Source organism: Mixophyes fleayi, chromosome 12, assembly GCF_038048845.1.
Source record: "Mixophyes fleayi isolate aMixFle1 chromosome 12, aMixFle1.hap1, whole genome shotgun sequence".
NCBI lineage: Eukaryota > Metazoa > Chordata > Amphibia > Anura > Limnodynastidae > Mixophyes > Mixophyes fleayi.
This window is the reverse complement of record NC_134413.1, coordinates 82970430-82985165: the sequence shown is the minus strand read 5'-3', so window position 1 is coordinate 82985165 and position 14736 is coordinate 82970430. Positions and strand designations below refer to the sequence as shown.

Sequence of the window (14736 nt, the reverse complement as noted above, 5' to 3'; positions counted from 1 at the left end):
GGGATCTATAGGTGGTGTAACCTGGCGGGATCTATAGGCGGTGTAACCTGGTGGGATCTATAGGTGGTGTAACCTGGCGGGATCTATAGGTGGTGCAACCTGGCGGGATCTATAGGTGGTGTAACCTGGTGAAATCTATAGGTGGTGTAACCTGGTGGGATATATAGGTGGTGTAACCTGGTGGGATCTATAGGTGGTGTAACCTGGTGGGATATATAGGTGGTGTAACCTGGTGGGATCTATAGGTGGTGTAACCTGGTGGGATCTATAGGTGGTGTAACCTGGCGGGATCTATAGGTGGTGTAACCTGGTGGGATCTATAGGTGGTGTAACCTGGCGGGATCTATAGGTGGTGTAACCTGGTGAGATCTATAAGCGGTGGGGTGTTGTAGGTGTTTGTCACTTACTACCTAATCCTTTAGAGCAAAGACGTTGTCGGGAGATGTTCCTCTCTTTTGTTTCTTTTTCTTCCTGTTTTAGTTCGGTGGATGAGCCTGGAGTGGCTTATTTTAGGTGTTCCTCTGGATTAAAGTGGTTGTTGGGTATTGGTGCACTTGTTCCATGGATAACTAATGAAGAAATGTATCCTGTTGGAGAAGCAGATCGGAGAGGAGTCACAGACTGTGGGTGGTGTTTTGGAGGGTGGGGTATGACATATCGATGCCAAATACCCCGACAACACTTACTACATCATGATGATTCCAAAGGGTTCCTTAGCGATGATCCCTGATGACTACAACTGTTGAAATCGACTTAAAGCAATCACGAAGTAGTAAGCAGCCGGCAGCCCCTTCATGACGTCATTCACCATGGCAAAAGGATTGTCGGTGCTGTTAATGGTGAAAAGTAAGTATGCGCCTATGTACAATGTAGAAGGCTTTGTAAACTACATTGTACATAGGCGCATACTTACATTACACCATTAAAAGCACCGATAATCCCGTCGCCAAGGTGAATGACGTCATGAAGGGCAGCCGGCTTCTGACTTCTTCGTGATTGCTTTCAACAGTAGTAGTCATTGGGGATCGTTGCTAAAGAGCCCTTCAGAAGCATCATGTCATAGTAAGTGTTGTTGGGGTAGTCGGCATCGATATGCTGACTACACCCGGTTTTGGATCCCCCCCAAAAAAGATGGAAGTCCTGATGTTCAACTTCCTGTTCTATATTCTTGTTTCAAGCGGTTATAGCTCTATTGTTCCTATAGGTCTTTTGTGTTTACAGCTCTTAGTCTACTTAAGCTCTTTAGCTTGGTTTAGTATCTGTTATTACTGGTACTATTAGATTGTGTAAATGTTGGTGTTAGATGATTTTAGTTTTACTTAAACGCAGTCTGCTCAGTATACTAACAGAGGGATAACATTGTAATCTATGAAAACATTCAATACAAAATGTAACACCAGGTGTGAGAGAGACAAATACTTATTATATGGTAAATAAGAACCACAAAATATTGGTGTTATATAATCACTGACTACCAATATCTATCAGGGTCTCAGGCCAAATATATTATGTAGTTTTTCTTTAACATATAAAATACTTAGTTATTACAGGATCACTAACGTCTGTATAAAACTCTGTATTTTAGGAGGAAATAAATGGGTCACACAAGGAGATATAATCATTTACACAGAAGTACAGCAGACTATCCATAGCTATAGTGCAAACCAGATCTATTTAATCCCGAGGACTCTCAAGAGAAAGAAAGTGATTGAAATAAAAGCATTATTATAAACTCAAATAGTAACAATATACCCTGCAATCTGCTTACATTGCAATTTATTAACACTTTTACAATTTCTGTATTTTATTTGGCTGGTTTTAATAAAGTTACTCACAGACAAAAAATGAAAATCATTTTATAGCATAACAATAATCTTTTTTTAAACAGTATCAGAGCATCTCAATTATAATGATCTACATAGTGTTATAAATGTATAATGCAAACAAATGGTGTCAGTCTGTAGGACTGTGGGAGGGATTCTGGGTAATATCTATTTAATGGATATTTTATGAAAGACAGAACCTTTTGGGCTTCGTCGTTATTAAAATTGATGTTTTAAAAAAATATGGAAAACCGCTGCTTCATAAATATACCTCCGGGGTCTTAGTACGTTGTAGGCGGTGGGACCCCTGAGTACTGAGTGTAAGAGAAGACTGGGAACAGTGACTTAAGGTTGTGATATAAATGTATAATACATAGTATAATGGTAACATATGGGGTCTGTGTGGCTGCAGGAGGACTCTTGGGCTTAGTACGTTGTAGGCGGTGGGACCCCTGAGTACTGAGTGTAAGAGAAGACTGGGAACAGTGACTTAAGGTTGTGATATAAATGTATAATACATAGTATAATGTAACATATGGGGTCTGTGTGGCTGCAGGAGGACTCTTGGGCTTAGTACGTTGTAGGCGGTGGGACCCCTGAGTACTGAGTGTAAGAGAAGACTGGGAACAGTGACTTAAGGTTGTGATATAAATGTATAATACATAGTATAATGTAACATATGGGGTCTGTGTGGCTGCAGGAGGACTCTTGGGCTTAGTACGTTGTAGGCGGTGGGACCCCTGAGTACTGAGTGTAAGAGGAGACTGGGAATGTGACAATGTCACATGGGCAGTAGACCCTACGCTGTACCTACCATGGAATGGGGTCTATACTGTGACAATTACACATAGATAGAACACAGTATAGTGGATGGTGCGAGGGGGACTGTGGATGGGCAGACATGGGTCACTGTGTCCTTCAGTAAGAACTGTGTGTGTATATGGAGGTGTTTATGGATGTGGATCTCATGGGAGGTGGTCTGAGGAATAACCACTGGGGGCTTTGCAGCAGGACCCAGTCAGACACTGGCTGTGGGGACTGATGGTGCTGACATGTAGGGTGGGAAGGGACATAAACTAATAGTCTATGTGATATGTATAAGGGGATGGATTCTGTATGAGGCCCTGATGGCCGGGAGGCTGCACATAAACATGGGGGAACTATATTATTACCTCAGCCTTGTACAGGGCCCGGATGTTGTACAGACTGAGGGCGGCGCTCCAGGCTCTGACATGGCGGCTGAGGAGGATGTGGCCACGCCCCCTGGGCTGTGTAAGTTGTTGTCAGGGGCGGAGATATATCTGTAAGACCAATAGTGTGTGGGAGACTACGGGAAAATGGCCGCCGCTGTCCTACACTGAGGACAATAGTTCTATAAAAACTTACTCTACCGATTAAGTTGTTGCCAAACAGATGGAGGTTATGTATCTAATAGACATCCATCTTATATGGGCGAGGGGGATAGTTACAGCGGAAGGTGTGTTGGACACAGATGAGGGGGAGGACTCTGTGGTTTAATTATGAGGAAAATAGTTTACATCGCTGTATTGTCCTCAGTACAGGACAGCGGCGGCCATTGTCCCGTAGTCTCCCACATACTATTGGTCTTACAGATATATCTCCGTCCCTGACATCAACTTACACTGCACAGGGGGCGGAGCCACATCCTCCTCAGACGCCATCTTAGAGCCTGGAGCGTTACATCCGGGCCCTGTACAAGGCTGAGGTAATATCTCCCTATAATAATCTATTAGACAGCGGGAATTACACCCCCATAGAGTTACCCCATGTTTATGTGCAGCCTCCCGGCCATCAGGGCTTCATACATGCGGTTGAGCTCTCACATCAGCTGCTACATAATCCTCATTGTGCTGCAGTCAGCAGAAGGCTGTTAGTAATAGCAGAGCTGGTTATTATAATGGTAGAGCTGTGAGAGACTTAATACCCAGACCAGCTACACCCCATACACCACAGAGGGGCTCACACACCATGACTAGCCCCCATCCCCCTCCTTCTACCCCCATTACCTCACATCCCCCCTACTATCACCTCCTACCCAACCACCCCTCACCAAGTGCCACTAACACATAGCTTGTCTAGTGCTGGAGACTAGCCCCCATCCCCCTCCTACCCCCATTACCCCACATCCCCCTACTATCACCTCCTACCCAACCACCCCTCACCAAGTGCTACTAACACATAGCTTGTCTAGTGCTGGAGACTAGCCCCCATCCCCCTCCTACCCCCATTACCCCACATCCCCCTACTATCACCTCCTACCCAACCACCCCTCACCAAGTGCTACTAACACATAGCTTGTCTAGTGCTGGAGACTAGTCCCCATCCCCCTCCTTCTACCCCCATTACCCCACATCCCCCTACTATCACCTCCTACCCAACCACCCCTTACCAAGTGCCACTAACACATAGCTTGTCTAGTGCTGGAGACTAGCCCCCATCCCCCTCCTTCTACCACCATTACCCCACATCCCCCCTACTATCACCTCCTACCCAACCACCCCTCACCATGTGCTACTAACACATAGCTTGTCTAGTGCTGGAGACTAGCCCCCATCCCCCTCCTTCTACCCCCATTACCCCACATCCCCCTACTATCACCTCCTACCCAACCACCCCTCACCAAGTGCCACTAACACATAGCTTGTCTAGTGCTGGAGACTAGCCCCCATCCCCCTCCTTCTACCCCCATTACCTCACATCCCCCTACTATCACCTCCTACCCAACCACCCCTCACCATGTGCTACTAACACATAGCTTGTCTAGTGCTGGAGACTAGCCCCCATCCCCCTCCTTCTACCCCCATTACCCCACATCCCCCTACTATCACCTCCTACCCAACCACCCCTCACCAAGTGCCACTAACACATAGCTTGTCTAGTGCTGGAGACTAGCCCCCATCCCCCTCCTTCTACCCCCATTACCTCACATCCTCTCTACTATCACCTCCTACCCAACCACCCCTCACCAAGTGCCACTAACACATAGCTTGTCTAGTACTGGAGACTAGCCCCCATCCCCCTCCTTCTACCCCCATTACCTCACATCCCCCTACTATCACCTCCTACCCAACCACCCCTCACCAAGTGCCACTAACACATAGCTTGTCTAGTGCTGGAGACTAGCCCCCATCCCCCTCCTTCTACCACCATTGCCACACATCCCCCCTACTATCACCCATACTTGCCTACTTTTGCAGGCAGCTTTCCGGGAGGGGGTCCGTCGAGGGGGTTGTGGCCACGCACAGTGCACCGTTAGGTTCCGCCCCTGTCAATCTCAGGCAATTTTAGCCAATTGCTGCAGGGGGCGGGGCCACAATGACACGTTTAGCCCCTGAAACTGACCAACAAGATCATTTAGCTGGTGACTGGAGAGGTGACTGCTGGGAATGGGACATTATACAGTAACACCAGGGGATATGTCTGAATGATGACTGTGTCATTGTGTTGTCAGGTTCCTATAAGGTGTCAGGATGTCACTGTGTATTTCTCTATGCAGAAGTGGAAGTATTTAGGAGGACACAAGGGTCTGTACGAGGACGTGAGGATGGAGAATCACCGGATCCTCACATCACTGGGTAAGAGGAGACTTTCAGTTATTGTATAGGAGACAATAGTTTTGAGGGCCACCTAGATACACATCATCTGATTATCACATATAAACAATGTAATCAGTCACTGTGTGTTTCCTACAGATGGATCCAGTAACAGAAATACCCCAGAGAGATATCTCCATCCTCATTATTCACAGGATTATACAGAGGAAAATCCCAGTATCCCACAGGTGCATCAGGTAGATGACATTTTAGGGTCTCACCAAATGCCAAAGTGAATTTTCCAATTTATGATCTGTAATAAAGCTGTGTGGATCTTATACACTGATATTCTTCTGTGTCGCCAAAAAATGGTTAAATCGGATATTATTAAATATATTTGTATTGTTTTGTGGGTTATTTAGGATGACGTCCTGACTGATATTAAAGTAAAAATTAGAGAGAGAGAGAAGGGGACGTATCTAAGGGTTGATCAGCAGTGTAAGGAGGAGGAAATCCCTACAGATATCAGCACAGGTGAGCAATAAACACTTATTACAGAATAATCACATATTCTGTTTATATAAACAATGTAATCAGTCACTGTGTGTTTCCTACAGATGAATCCAGTAACAGAAATACCCCAGAGAGATATCTCCATCCTCATTATTCTCAGGATTGTACACAGGAAAATCCCAGTATCCCACAGGAGTATGAGGTAGATTTTATGGTGTTCCGGTTGGAAACTGTGGGTTCGGGGTGCAGTGGATTAAATAACACGTGACACTCAGATTGTCTAACACATATATATTTGATTTGATGTAGAAAATTAATATAAGAGTAATTATGATGTAAAGTTAGTATAATACACAGAGTAAATATAAGTAAATACTTAGCTGTTTCCAACAGTTCATCCAGTTGATATGTTTAATCACAAATTTCTCTAGGGCCCCGTCTTTCTCCGCAGCTGTGCGTAAACTCAAAAGCTAGGAAATCCAGTGATAACAAACTGTCACGGTTTGGTATTCTGGACTCTGGATCCGTTCAATAGATGTTATAGGAACGGGTCCTCGGGGAGTGATAGTAGTAGTAGATAACAGATGCAGGATAAAAGTACAATCAGTGATTTAATGATGACAGGAAAGTCTCAATATATAAAGACACTAGGAACGTAGTATAAGGGGAGCGGAGTCACCAGCAGTATAGTATGCAATGAATACAGTATAAATATAATTCAATATGGCAATGGAATGAACAGTCCCGCAACAAGGTGGAGATAATAAGGCAGCAGGTGTATGGTATCACAATAGGGCAGCACGCATCGGTGGAGAGAGTAACAGTCCAGGTAACATTAAAGTCACAACCGATGCGGCAACAAGAAGGAACCATACATTGCCTTAATATACTTTTGTAGATGCAGGAACAGTTCAGCCAGAAAGAGAAGGTAACAACAAGCAGCTTGATGATACGACCTGTAGTGCCACAGAACCAAATGCGGAGTAGACGAAGCTTGAACAGGACAGCCCAGGTAGATGACTTGATAGGGTCAGATGTCAGTTGAGCAGCACGGCCAGTGTAATAGCAATGCCACAAAAGCAAGTGTAGATTAAACCATCCAGCCCGTGGAACAGAAATACAACGGAGGCAGGTGCAGCTTGCGAAGTGTAGACAGTGGGGTAGCAGCTTGACAGAGTCAGGTGCGAGTAAAGCAGTCTAGCTCGAGGATCAGCATCACAGCGGAGATTGGTGCAGCTTGAGCTCTACAGCCCTTGGAGTAGTAACACAGCAGAGACAGTTGCAGCTTGAGAGGTATAGCCCATGGAGTAGCACACAGCGGAGACGGGTGCAGCTTGAGCGGTATAGCCCGTGAGTAGCAACACAGCAGAGGCAGGTGCAGCTTGAGCGGTATAGCCCGTAGAGTAGCAACACAGCAGAAGCAGGTGCAGCTTGAGCGGTATAGCCCGTAGAGTAGCAACACAGCAGAGACAGGTGCAGCTTGAGCGGTATAGCCCGTAGAGTAGCACACAGCGGAGACAGGTGCAGCTTGAGTGGTATAGCCAGTAGAGTAGCAACACAGCAGAGGCAGGTGCAGCTTGAGCGGTATAGCCCGTAGAGTAGCAACACAGCAGAGGCAGGTGCAGCTTGAGCGGTATAGCCCGTAGAGTAGCAACACAGCAGAGACAGGTGCAGCTTGAGAGATATAGTCCATGGAGTAGCACACAGCAGAGACAGGTGCAGCTTGAGCGGTATAGCCCATAGAGTAGCACACAGCGGAGACAGGTGCAGCTTGAGCGGTATAGCCCGTAGAGTAGCACACAGCGGAGACAGGTGCAGCTTGAGTGGTATAGCCCGTAGAGTAGCAACACAGCAGAGGCAGGTGCAGCTTGAGCGGTATAGCCCGTAGAGTAGAAACACAGCAGAGACAGGTGCAGCTTGAGCTGTATAGTTCGTGAAGTAGCACACAGCAGAAGCAGGTGCAGATTGAGCAGTATAGTCCGTGGAGTAGCACACAGCAGGGACAGGTGCAGCTTGAGCAGTATAGTCAGTGGAGTAGCACACAGCAGGGACAGGTGCAGCTTGAGCAGTATAGTCCGTGGAGTAGCACACAGCAGGGACAGGTGCAGCTTGTGCTGTATAGTCCGTGGAGTAGCACACAGCAGAAGCAGGTGCAGATTGAGCTGTATAGTTTGTGGAGTAGCACACAGCAGAGGCAGGTGCAGATTGAGCTGTATAGTTTGTGGAGTAGTACACAGCAGAGACAGGTGCAGATTGAGCTGTATAGTCCGTGGAGTATCAGACAGCAGGGACAGGTGCAGCTTGAGCTGTATAGTCCGTGGAGTATCAGACAGCAGGGACAAGTGCAGCTTGAGCTGTATAGTCCGTGGAGTATCAGACAGCAGGGACAGGTGCAGCTTGAGCTGTATAGTCCGTGGAGTATCAGACAGCAGGGACAGGTGCAGCTTGAGCTGTATAGTCCGTGGAGTATCAGACAGCAGGGACAGGTGCAGCTTGAGCTGTATAGTCCGTGGTATAGCACACAGCAGGGACAGGTGCAGCTTGAGCTGTATAGTCCGTGGAGCAGCAGAGGCACTGACGATCCAGGAGAGAGCTCGCGGAACAGGTAGGAACCAAACCAGACAGGTAACTTGATCAACAGGCCCAGAGAAAAGGGAGGAAGTGCCTTTTCAACTCTGGAGCCAAAACAGGAACCAATAGGAATCTTAATTAGAAGTAGACGGGTAATCAGTCTGCACATACGCAGATCAGAACTTAGAGGTTTAAGGTCTGCTAATGAGACACATGTGAATGTCTCAGTCTTTGTCTATGGAAGCCGAATAAGCGGCGTGTGACACAAACCGTTGTTTATCTGTAACAAGTGCTCGGCAATTCTGCAGCAGTCCAAGCTGAGGCGAGGTTATGCCGCAGATACCTTGCTTTTATTGACGAGAACCCTAACATCATTTGCATATAATTTATAAACATGATTTTGGACTTTCTATTGGTTTAATACTGATAAAAGCTTGAGCATGTGCATTAAGCCCAAAGCCACCAACCTAACTAGAAATGTGTAGAAGATTCTAGAAAGGCCTTGATTATATAAGCATTGTGAAATCACTTGGTTATGCAAATGAATTCAGGCTTTTGATTGGTACAATGGAGATAAGAAGAATACATTTCTCTTGAGTCTGTGCAGTAAGCAGTGAGACAACACCCTGGCAGGAGATGTTGGCATTGTCCCGACTCTGCCGTGTTTACTAAAAGCATTTAAAGTAATACACACATGAAAGTATAGAACAACAAAATGGAGTTTCAGCAGGTATTCTGTCACACCTGCCACATATGGTCTCGCACAATCCCAAAATGACTTTTCATTATATGGTCTGCTAAAAAGCTGTGCGGATCTTTATACACTGATATTCTTCTGTTTCACCTCAAATGATTAAATCAGATATTATTAAATATGATCTTGTTATTGTTTTGTGGGCTATGTAGGATGACGTCCTTACTGATATTAAAGTAGAAATTACAGAGGGAGAGGAAGAGACGTATGTGAGGGGTGATCAGCAGTGTAAGGAGGAGGAAATCCCTACAGATATCAGTAAAGGTGAGTAATAAACACTTATTACAGAAAAGAGTCACATATTCTACTTATTCAGTCACTAAAACAATCATTTATTCTACACTCTCCTCTGTCAGTACAAACTAATGAGGAAAACGTATCTGTCCAGTGGGAGAGTCAGGAGCCATCAGCCCCTATTAGACTCCTGTTCTCCTTCTCATATCTAGGGCTAGATTTACTAAGAATCGAGTTTGGTGATGGTTTGAAACCACCACCTATCGCTGGCGGGTTAGTGGTCCATTTACTATAGGGCGGTTTGAGGCTTCAATTTAAAATGACTGGCGATGTATGGCGGATTGAAAAAGCTAATCCGCCGACGGTTTTTGTCCAAACCGCCATCCAAAAGACAGGACAGGACAGTTTTAATACCTGCTTCAGAATGGCTGGATAGCTTATACATGCTGTTTGAACTATTTTGCCATTCAGAACATAAGAGAAGCACCATTGACATCTAAATTAGGTTGGCAATCATTATTTATTGATTTAGGGGCAAAATGAATTAATAACTTATGAAGGGGAAAAATAATTCATTATATTAAAGGGATAAAATAATTTAATTATGATATTATTCGGGCACTATGTAATGACAAATTGTGCAATATAAATAATTATATCCGCCATTAACAATCAGTTAGCACACACCAGACAAAGTCTATGGAGTCCCCAGGCGCTGAGGCGTACAATGTCAAGCAAATGTTAAGAAGGACAAATCAACAAAGTAATAATGTATATTCAAATTTGACCTGCTACGGAAGTAGCAGAAACCATATAAAATGGATAGTGCAAAATAAGACATAAGGGGTGTATGCATGAATATGCTTATTTAAGTAGTCTGAATAACATATATTACAGGGACGTATAAGCAGCAAAGAGAACGTATAGGCACTGTAAAGAAACAAGAATAATAAATGTAAGTCCGTGATATGGATAATCAATTCACACAAATGGAAGTTGAATTAAAGCTGGTTATAAAATAACGTTAGGATGCTTAAGAGTTAAGAAGCTACATGCATAAAAATATATATATTGACAAATTAAGCTGTTTTGCTGTTATAGACATATTGCTTAAGATATGTCGAGAAACATGTCTAAAAAGTATTTCTAAAGGAAATGTGCCCTTCATATTACAGGAATAGGGAAGTTGTGGTACAGTAAGTTAGCGCCTGATAAGATGTGGCAAGATTAATTTGGATTAATGCCTATATCTGGGGGGCAAGGGGAAGATATTGATAGTTCCTGATGTGGAGAGATATTATTGGGCAAAAGACTTGTATGATGCTTTTATCTACGTACTAGCTTGTGGTTTTAAGAAATAAAAGACTTGCAAAGGTATTGTGAAGTTACCATTATTCTATTTGAATAACGGTCTGTATTGCGCATATATAAATAAAGAACATATTCTGAAGAGACTTAGTTTTTGGATTAATTCTACAAAAGTCCATATCAATCCGTAATATCTACCTCAGTATGTCCTAATAATTGGCTGAAAGACACTACAGGAGAAGTGAAGACTCAGGGCTAGATTTACTAAGCTGCGGGTTTGAAAAAGTGGGGATGTTGCCTGTAGCAACCAATCAGATTCTAGCTGTCATTTTGTAGAATGTACTAAATAAATGAAAGCTAGAATCTGATTGGTTGCTATAGGCAACATCCCCACTTTTTCAAACCTGCAGCTTAGTAAATCTAGCCCTCAGTCTGTAATTGGGGATACAAATCCCTAGTCTTGTAAAGAAAGCCCTATTCCAAAGCGAATCCGGTATACACTTCATGCATGAAATAAAAGGAGAAAAAAAACGATGGAATGGTGATTTCCAAAAATAAATCCATCTATATGGCTTTATATTGTCTGCAGCTAAAATGAAGAGGCTGGCTCCAGAAGAGCTGGAGTGAAAAGGATCACTTACCCCGCTCTCGGGGATTTCGTGTGTAGGCTGAAATTTATCCTGTCTCTCTCTTGATCTCAACCTCCCAAATGCAGATGTAAAAGTTCCGTTGTCTGTGCTGCAGCACATACGCGGCAAACGGCTTTCGTCCAGCCGACTTAGCGGCTAATCAGAAAGTAGATGGAAATGTCAATGAAAGTATTAAACACTTGTAAACAGCTCTGATGGAGATTATAAGCAGATAAATAGAAAAATAAGTAGCACCCAACGCGTTTCGCCCGGTCGCCTTAGCAGGTCAGGTTTGAATATATGTTCATTATTACTTTGTTGATTTGTCCTTATCATTTGCTTGGCATTGTACGCCTAGGTGCCTGAGTACTCCATAGACTTTGTCTTTGGTGTGTGCTATCTATATTTTGGACAGTGGGATCCCCTCCTCCATTTTTCCCCATTTTTGGCAGCCGTTACAGACTCACTGGTGATACTTATATCTATCCATTTGTTATTAACAATCAGTTAATGATACTATATATTTACATTTCCCACATAATATAATGCTATAATAGTGTCTCATTACAAAAATATATATAAAAAAAAAATCACCCATAAGTTAATATTAAATTCATTTTGTCCCTTTATCAATAAATAATGATTTTCCAAATATTTTAAATGTCAATGGTGCTTCCTCTTATGTTCTGAATGGCAAAATAGATCAAACCGCAGCAGTGTGAGCAATCTCGCCATTCACAACCACATCTATTAGTTTGGACGGCTGTTTTGCGGCGGTTTGAAATCCCCAGCTTAGTAAATCCGGCTGTTTGTATGTTCATCATTGTTAAAATCAGGATGGTGGTTTGTAAAGTGGTGGTTTTCAAAAATGTAATTTCTGGCCATTTTGACAGTGGTTTGGGCTTTAGTAAATCCGGCGGTTTCAAAACCGCTGGAAAAATAGTAGAAAAGCGGTGGTTTGAGCAAACCGCCCTTTAGTAAATCTAGCCCCAAATCATTGTGTACTACCAGCCCAGAGACCTGACCAGTATCCTCCTCACATCATATCATTGTGTGCTACCAGCCCAGAGATCTGACCAGTCTCCTCCTCACATCATATCACTGTGTGCTACCAGCCCAGAGACCTGACTAGTATCCTCCTCACATCATATCATTGTGTGCTACCAGCCCAGAGATCTGACCAGTCTCCTCCTCACATCATATGATTGTGTGCTACCAGCCCAGAGATCTGACCAGTCTCCTCCTCACATCATATCATTGTGTGCTACCAGCCCAGAGATCTGACCAGTCTCCTCCTCACATCATATCATTGTGTGCTACCAGCCCAGAGATCTGACCAGTCTCCTCCTCACATCATATCACTGTGTGCTACCAGCCCAGAGATCTGACCAGTCTCCTCCTCACACTGTCTGGTGTATCTCATGGGACATCAGTCTGACTCCATAAAGTTACCCATGAGCCTCCTGTACACTACCTCCTATGACAGTATCCATAACCATCTCCCTGTACTACCACATGTGACATCACCATGAATATTTGATCCTCAGCTGTATATTATCACTGTAATACTATTGCAGAGTATGGGATTATTCTCCCCACATACACCGCATCACAACGTACACTTCACACAAACTCTCCCATCTCGCACACACCCGTCATTACACTATATCTCCCCTCCAATCTACGTGTTGGATGCTCTGTACAGTTGCTCTTTATTCTGCTGATCTGACTGTACCGTGCTTTACCCTTATACATTACTTTGTGCTGTTACCCATCTGTGCCCTGCACCATTCTCCTACTCTGTCCTGATGCTCTCCTCTGCTCTGTGCAAGGATGTGAGACCTAAGAGTAGTGTAATCCCATATCCAGGTCTCGCTGCTAATTTAACCAACTTCTACTCTACTTTTGAGGCTCCAGTGTTTGTGTCTAGTTGGACAGTGTCACTGAATAATGAGGCTTCAAGGCTAATGAGTCTTGCTGTTCTAGAATGCTGACTGGGCAATGTGCATGCTTTGGAAACTCACCCATGTCCGCATTTTGGCTGGAATTGTCCAAGCTGGATGCAATTTACATGTCATTGTGTCTGGGTTTATGCAGTGTGCTCGGTAATGCAGTTGTCTAATTATAATGAAGTGTTTGTAGTTTCTAAATTGAAATTAAACAGCTGGACAGTTTAAACTTACTCATAGTAACATACACTATACGGACAAAAGTATTCAGATGCTTGACCATTACACCAACAGGGACTGTAATGACATTGTATTCAAACACATATACTTTAATATGGAGTTGGTCCTCCTTTTGCAGTGATAACAGCTTCCACTCTTCTTGAAAGGCTTTCCACAAGTTGTTGGAGTGTTTCTGTGGGAATTTGTGCCCATTCATTCTGTAGAGCATTTATGATCTCAGACACTGATGTTGGACCAGAAGGCCTGGCTCGCAATCTCTGTTCCAGTTCATCCCAAAGGTGTTTGATGAGGTTGAGATCAGGGCTCAGTGCATGTCAAGTTCTTACACATCAAACTCCTCAAACAATGTCTTTGTAGTCCTTGCTTTGTGCACAGTCATGTTGGAATAGAAAAGGGCCTTCACCAAACTGTTGCCACAATTTGGAAGCATAGCATTGTCCAAAATGACTTGGTATGCTCAAGCATTGAGATTGCCTTCACTGGAGATAAGCGGCCTAGCCAAAACTCTGAAAAACAGCCCCATACCATTATCCCTCCTCCACCAAACTTCACAGTTGGCATATTGCAGTCAGGTAGGTAATGTTCTCCCGGCATCTGCCAAACCCATACTCGTCCATCTGACTGCCAGAGAAGCGTGATTCGTCACTCCACAGAACTCGTTTCCACTGCTCCACAGTGTTGATATGCTTTACAGCACTCCATCCGACACTTGGCATTGGTCTTGGTGATGTGAGTCTTGCATGCAGCAGCTCAGCCATGGAAGCTCATTCCATTAAGTTCCAGCCGCAGTTTTTGTGCTTACATTAATGTCAGTGGAAGTTCGAAACTCTTCAGCTATGGAATCAGCAGAGCGTTGGCGAATTTTATGCACCTTTGCAGTCGTTGAACTCGCTCTGTGATTTTACGGTGTGTTCCGCTTCATGGAGTTGCTGTTGTTCCTAAACTCTTCCATTTTCTAATAATATCACTTACTGTTAACTGTGGAATATCCAGCAGGGATGAAATATTACGAACAGTCTTATTGCAAAAGAGGCATCCTATCACAGTACCATGCTTGAAGTCACTGAGCTCTTCAGAATGAATTTTGTGTCACAAATTTTTGCAAATCGAGAATGCATGGCTAGGTGCTTGATTTTATATACCTCTGGAAATGGGTTTGAT

General features: G+C 44.0%; 2 protein-coding genes across 5 annotated transcripts in view; one reads left to right on the top strand and one right to left on the bottom strand.

The window, feature by feature from the left end:
* Window positions 1-14736, bottom strand: part of LOC142108564 (uncharacterized) — a 625828-nt gene that overhangs the window by 97473 nt on the left and 513619 nt on the right. The window contains exons 1-2 of one of the 4 annotated variants that reach the window (XM_075192324.1): window positions 2996-3062; window positions 408-587 (exon numbers count right to left, since the gene is read on the bottom strand). The exons of the other annotated variants lie outside the window; for them this stretch is intronic. The gene's annotated coding sequence lies outside the window, so the exon portion shown is untranslated. Of the gene's footprint in view, window positions 1-407; window positions 588-2995; window positions 3063-14736 lie in introns of those variants that run through there. 4 annotated transcript variants of the gene reach the window in all.
* The window catches only part of LOC142108571 (uncharacterized), an 83247-nt gene that overhangs the window by 67095 nt on the left and 1416 nt on the right, over window positions 1-14736 (top strand). Inside the window, exons 6-8 of the mRNA XM_075192340.1 lie at window positions 5800-5911; window positions 5995-6092; window positions 9368-9479. Of these exons, the coding sequence (XP_075048441.1) occupies window positions 5800-5911; window positions 5995-6092; window positions 9368-9479 (322 nt within the window). The remainder of the gene's footprint in view (window positions 1-5799; window positions 5912-5994; window positions 6093-9367; window positions 9480-14736) is intronic.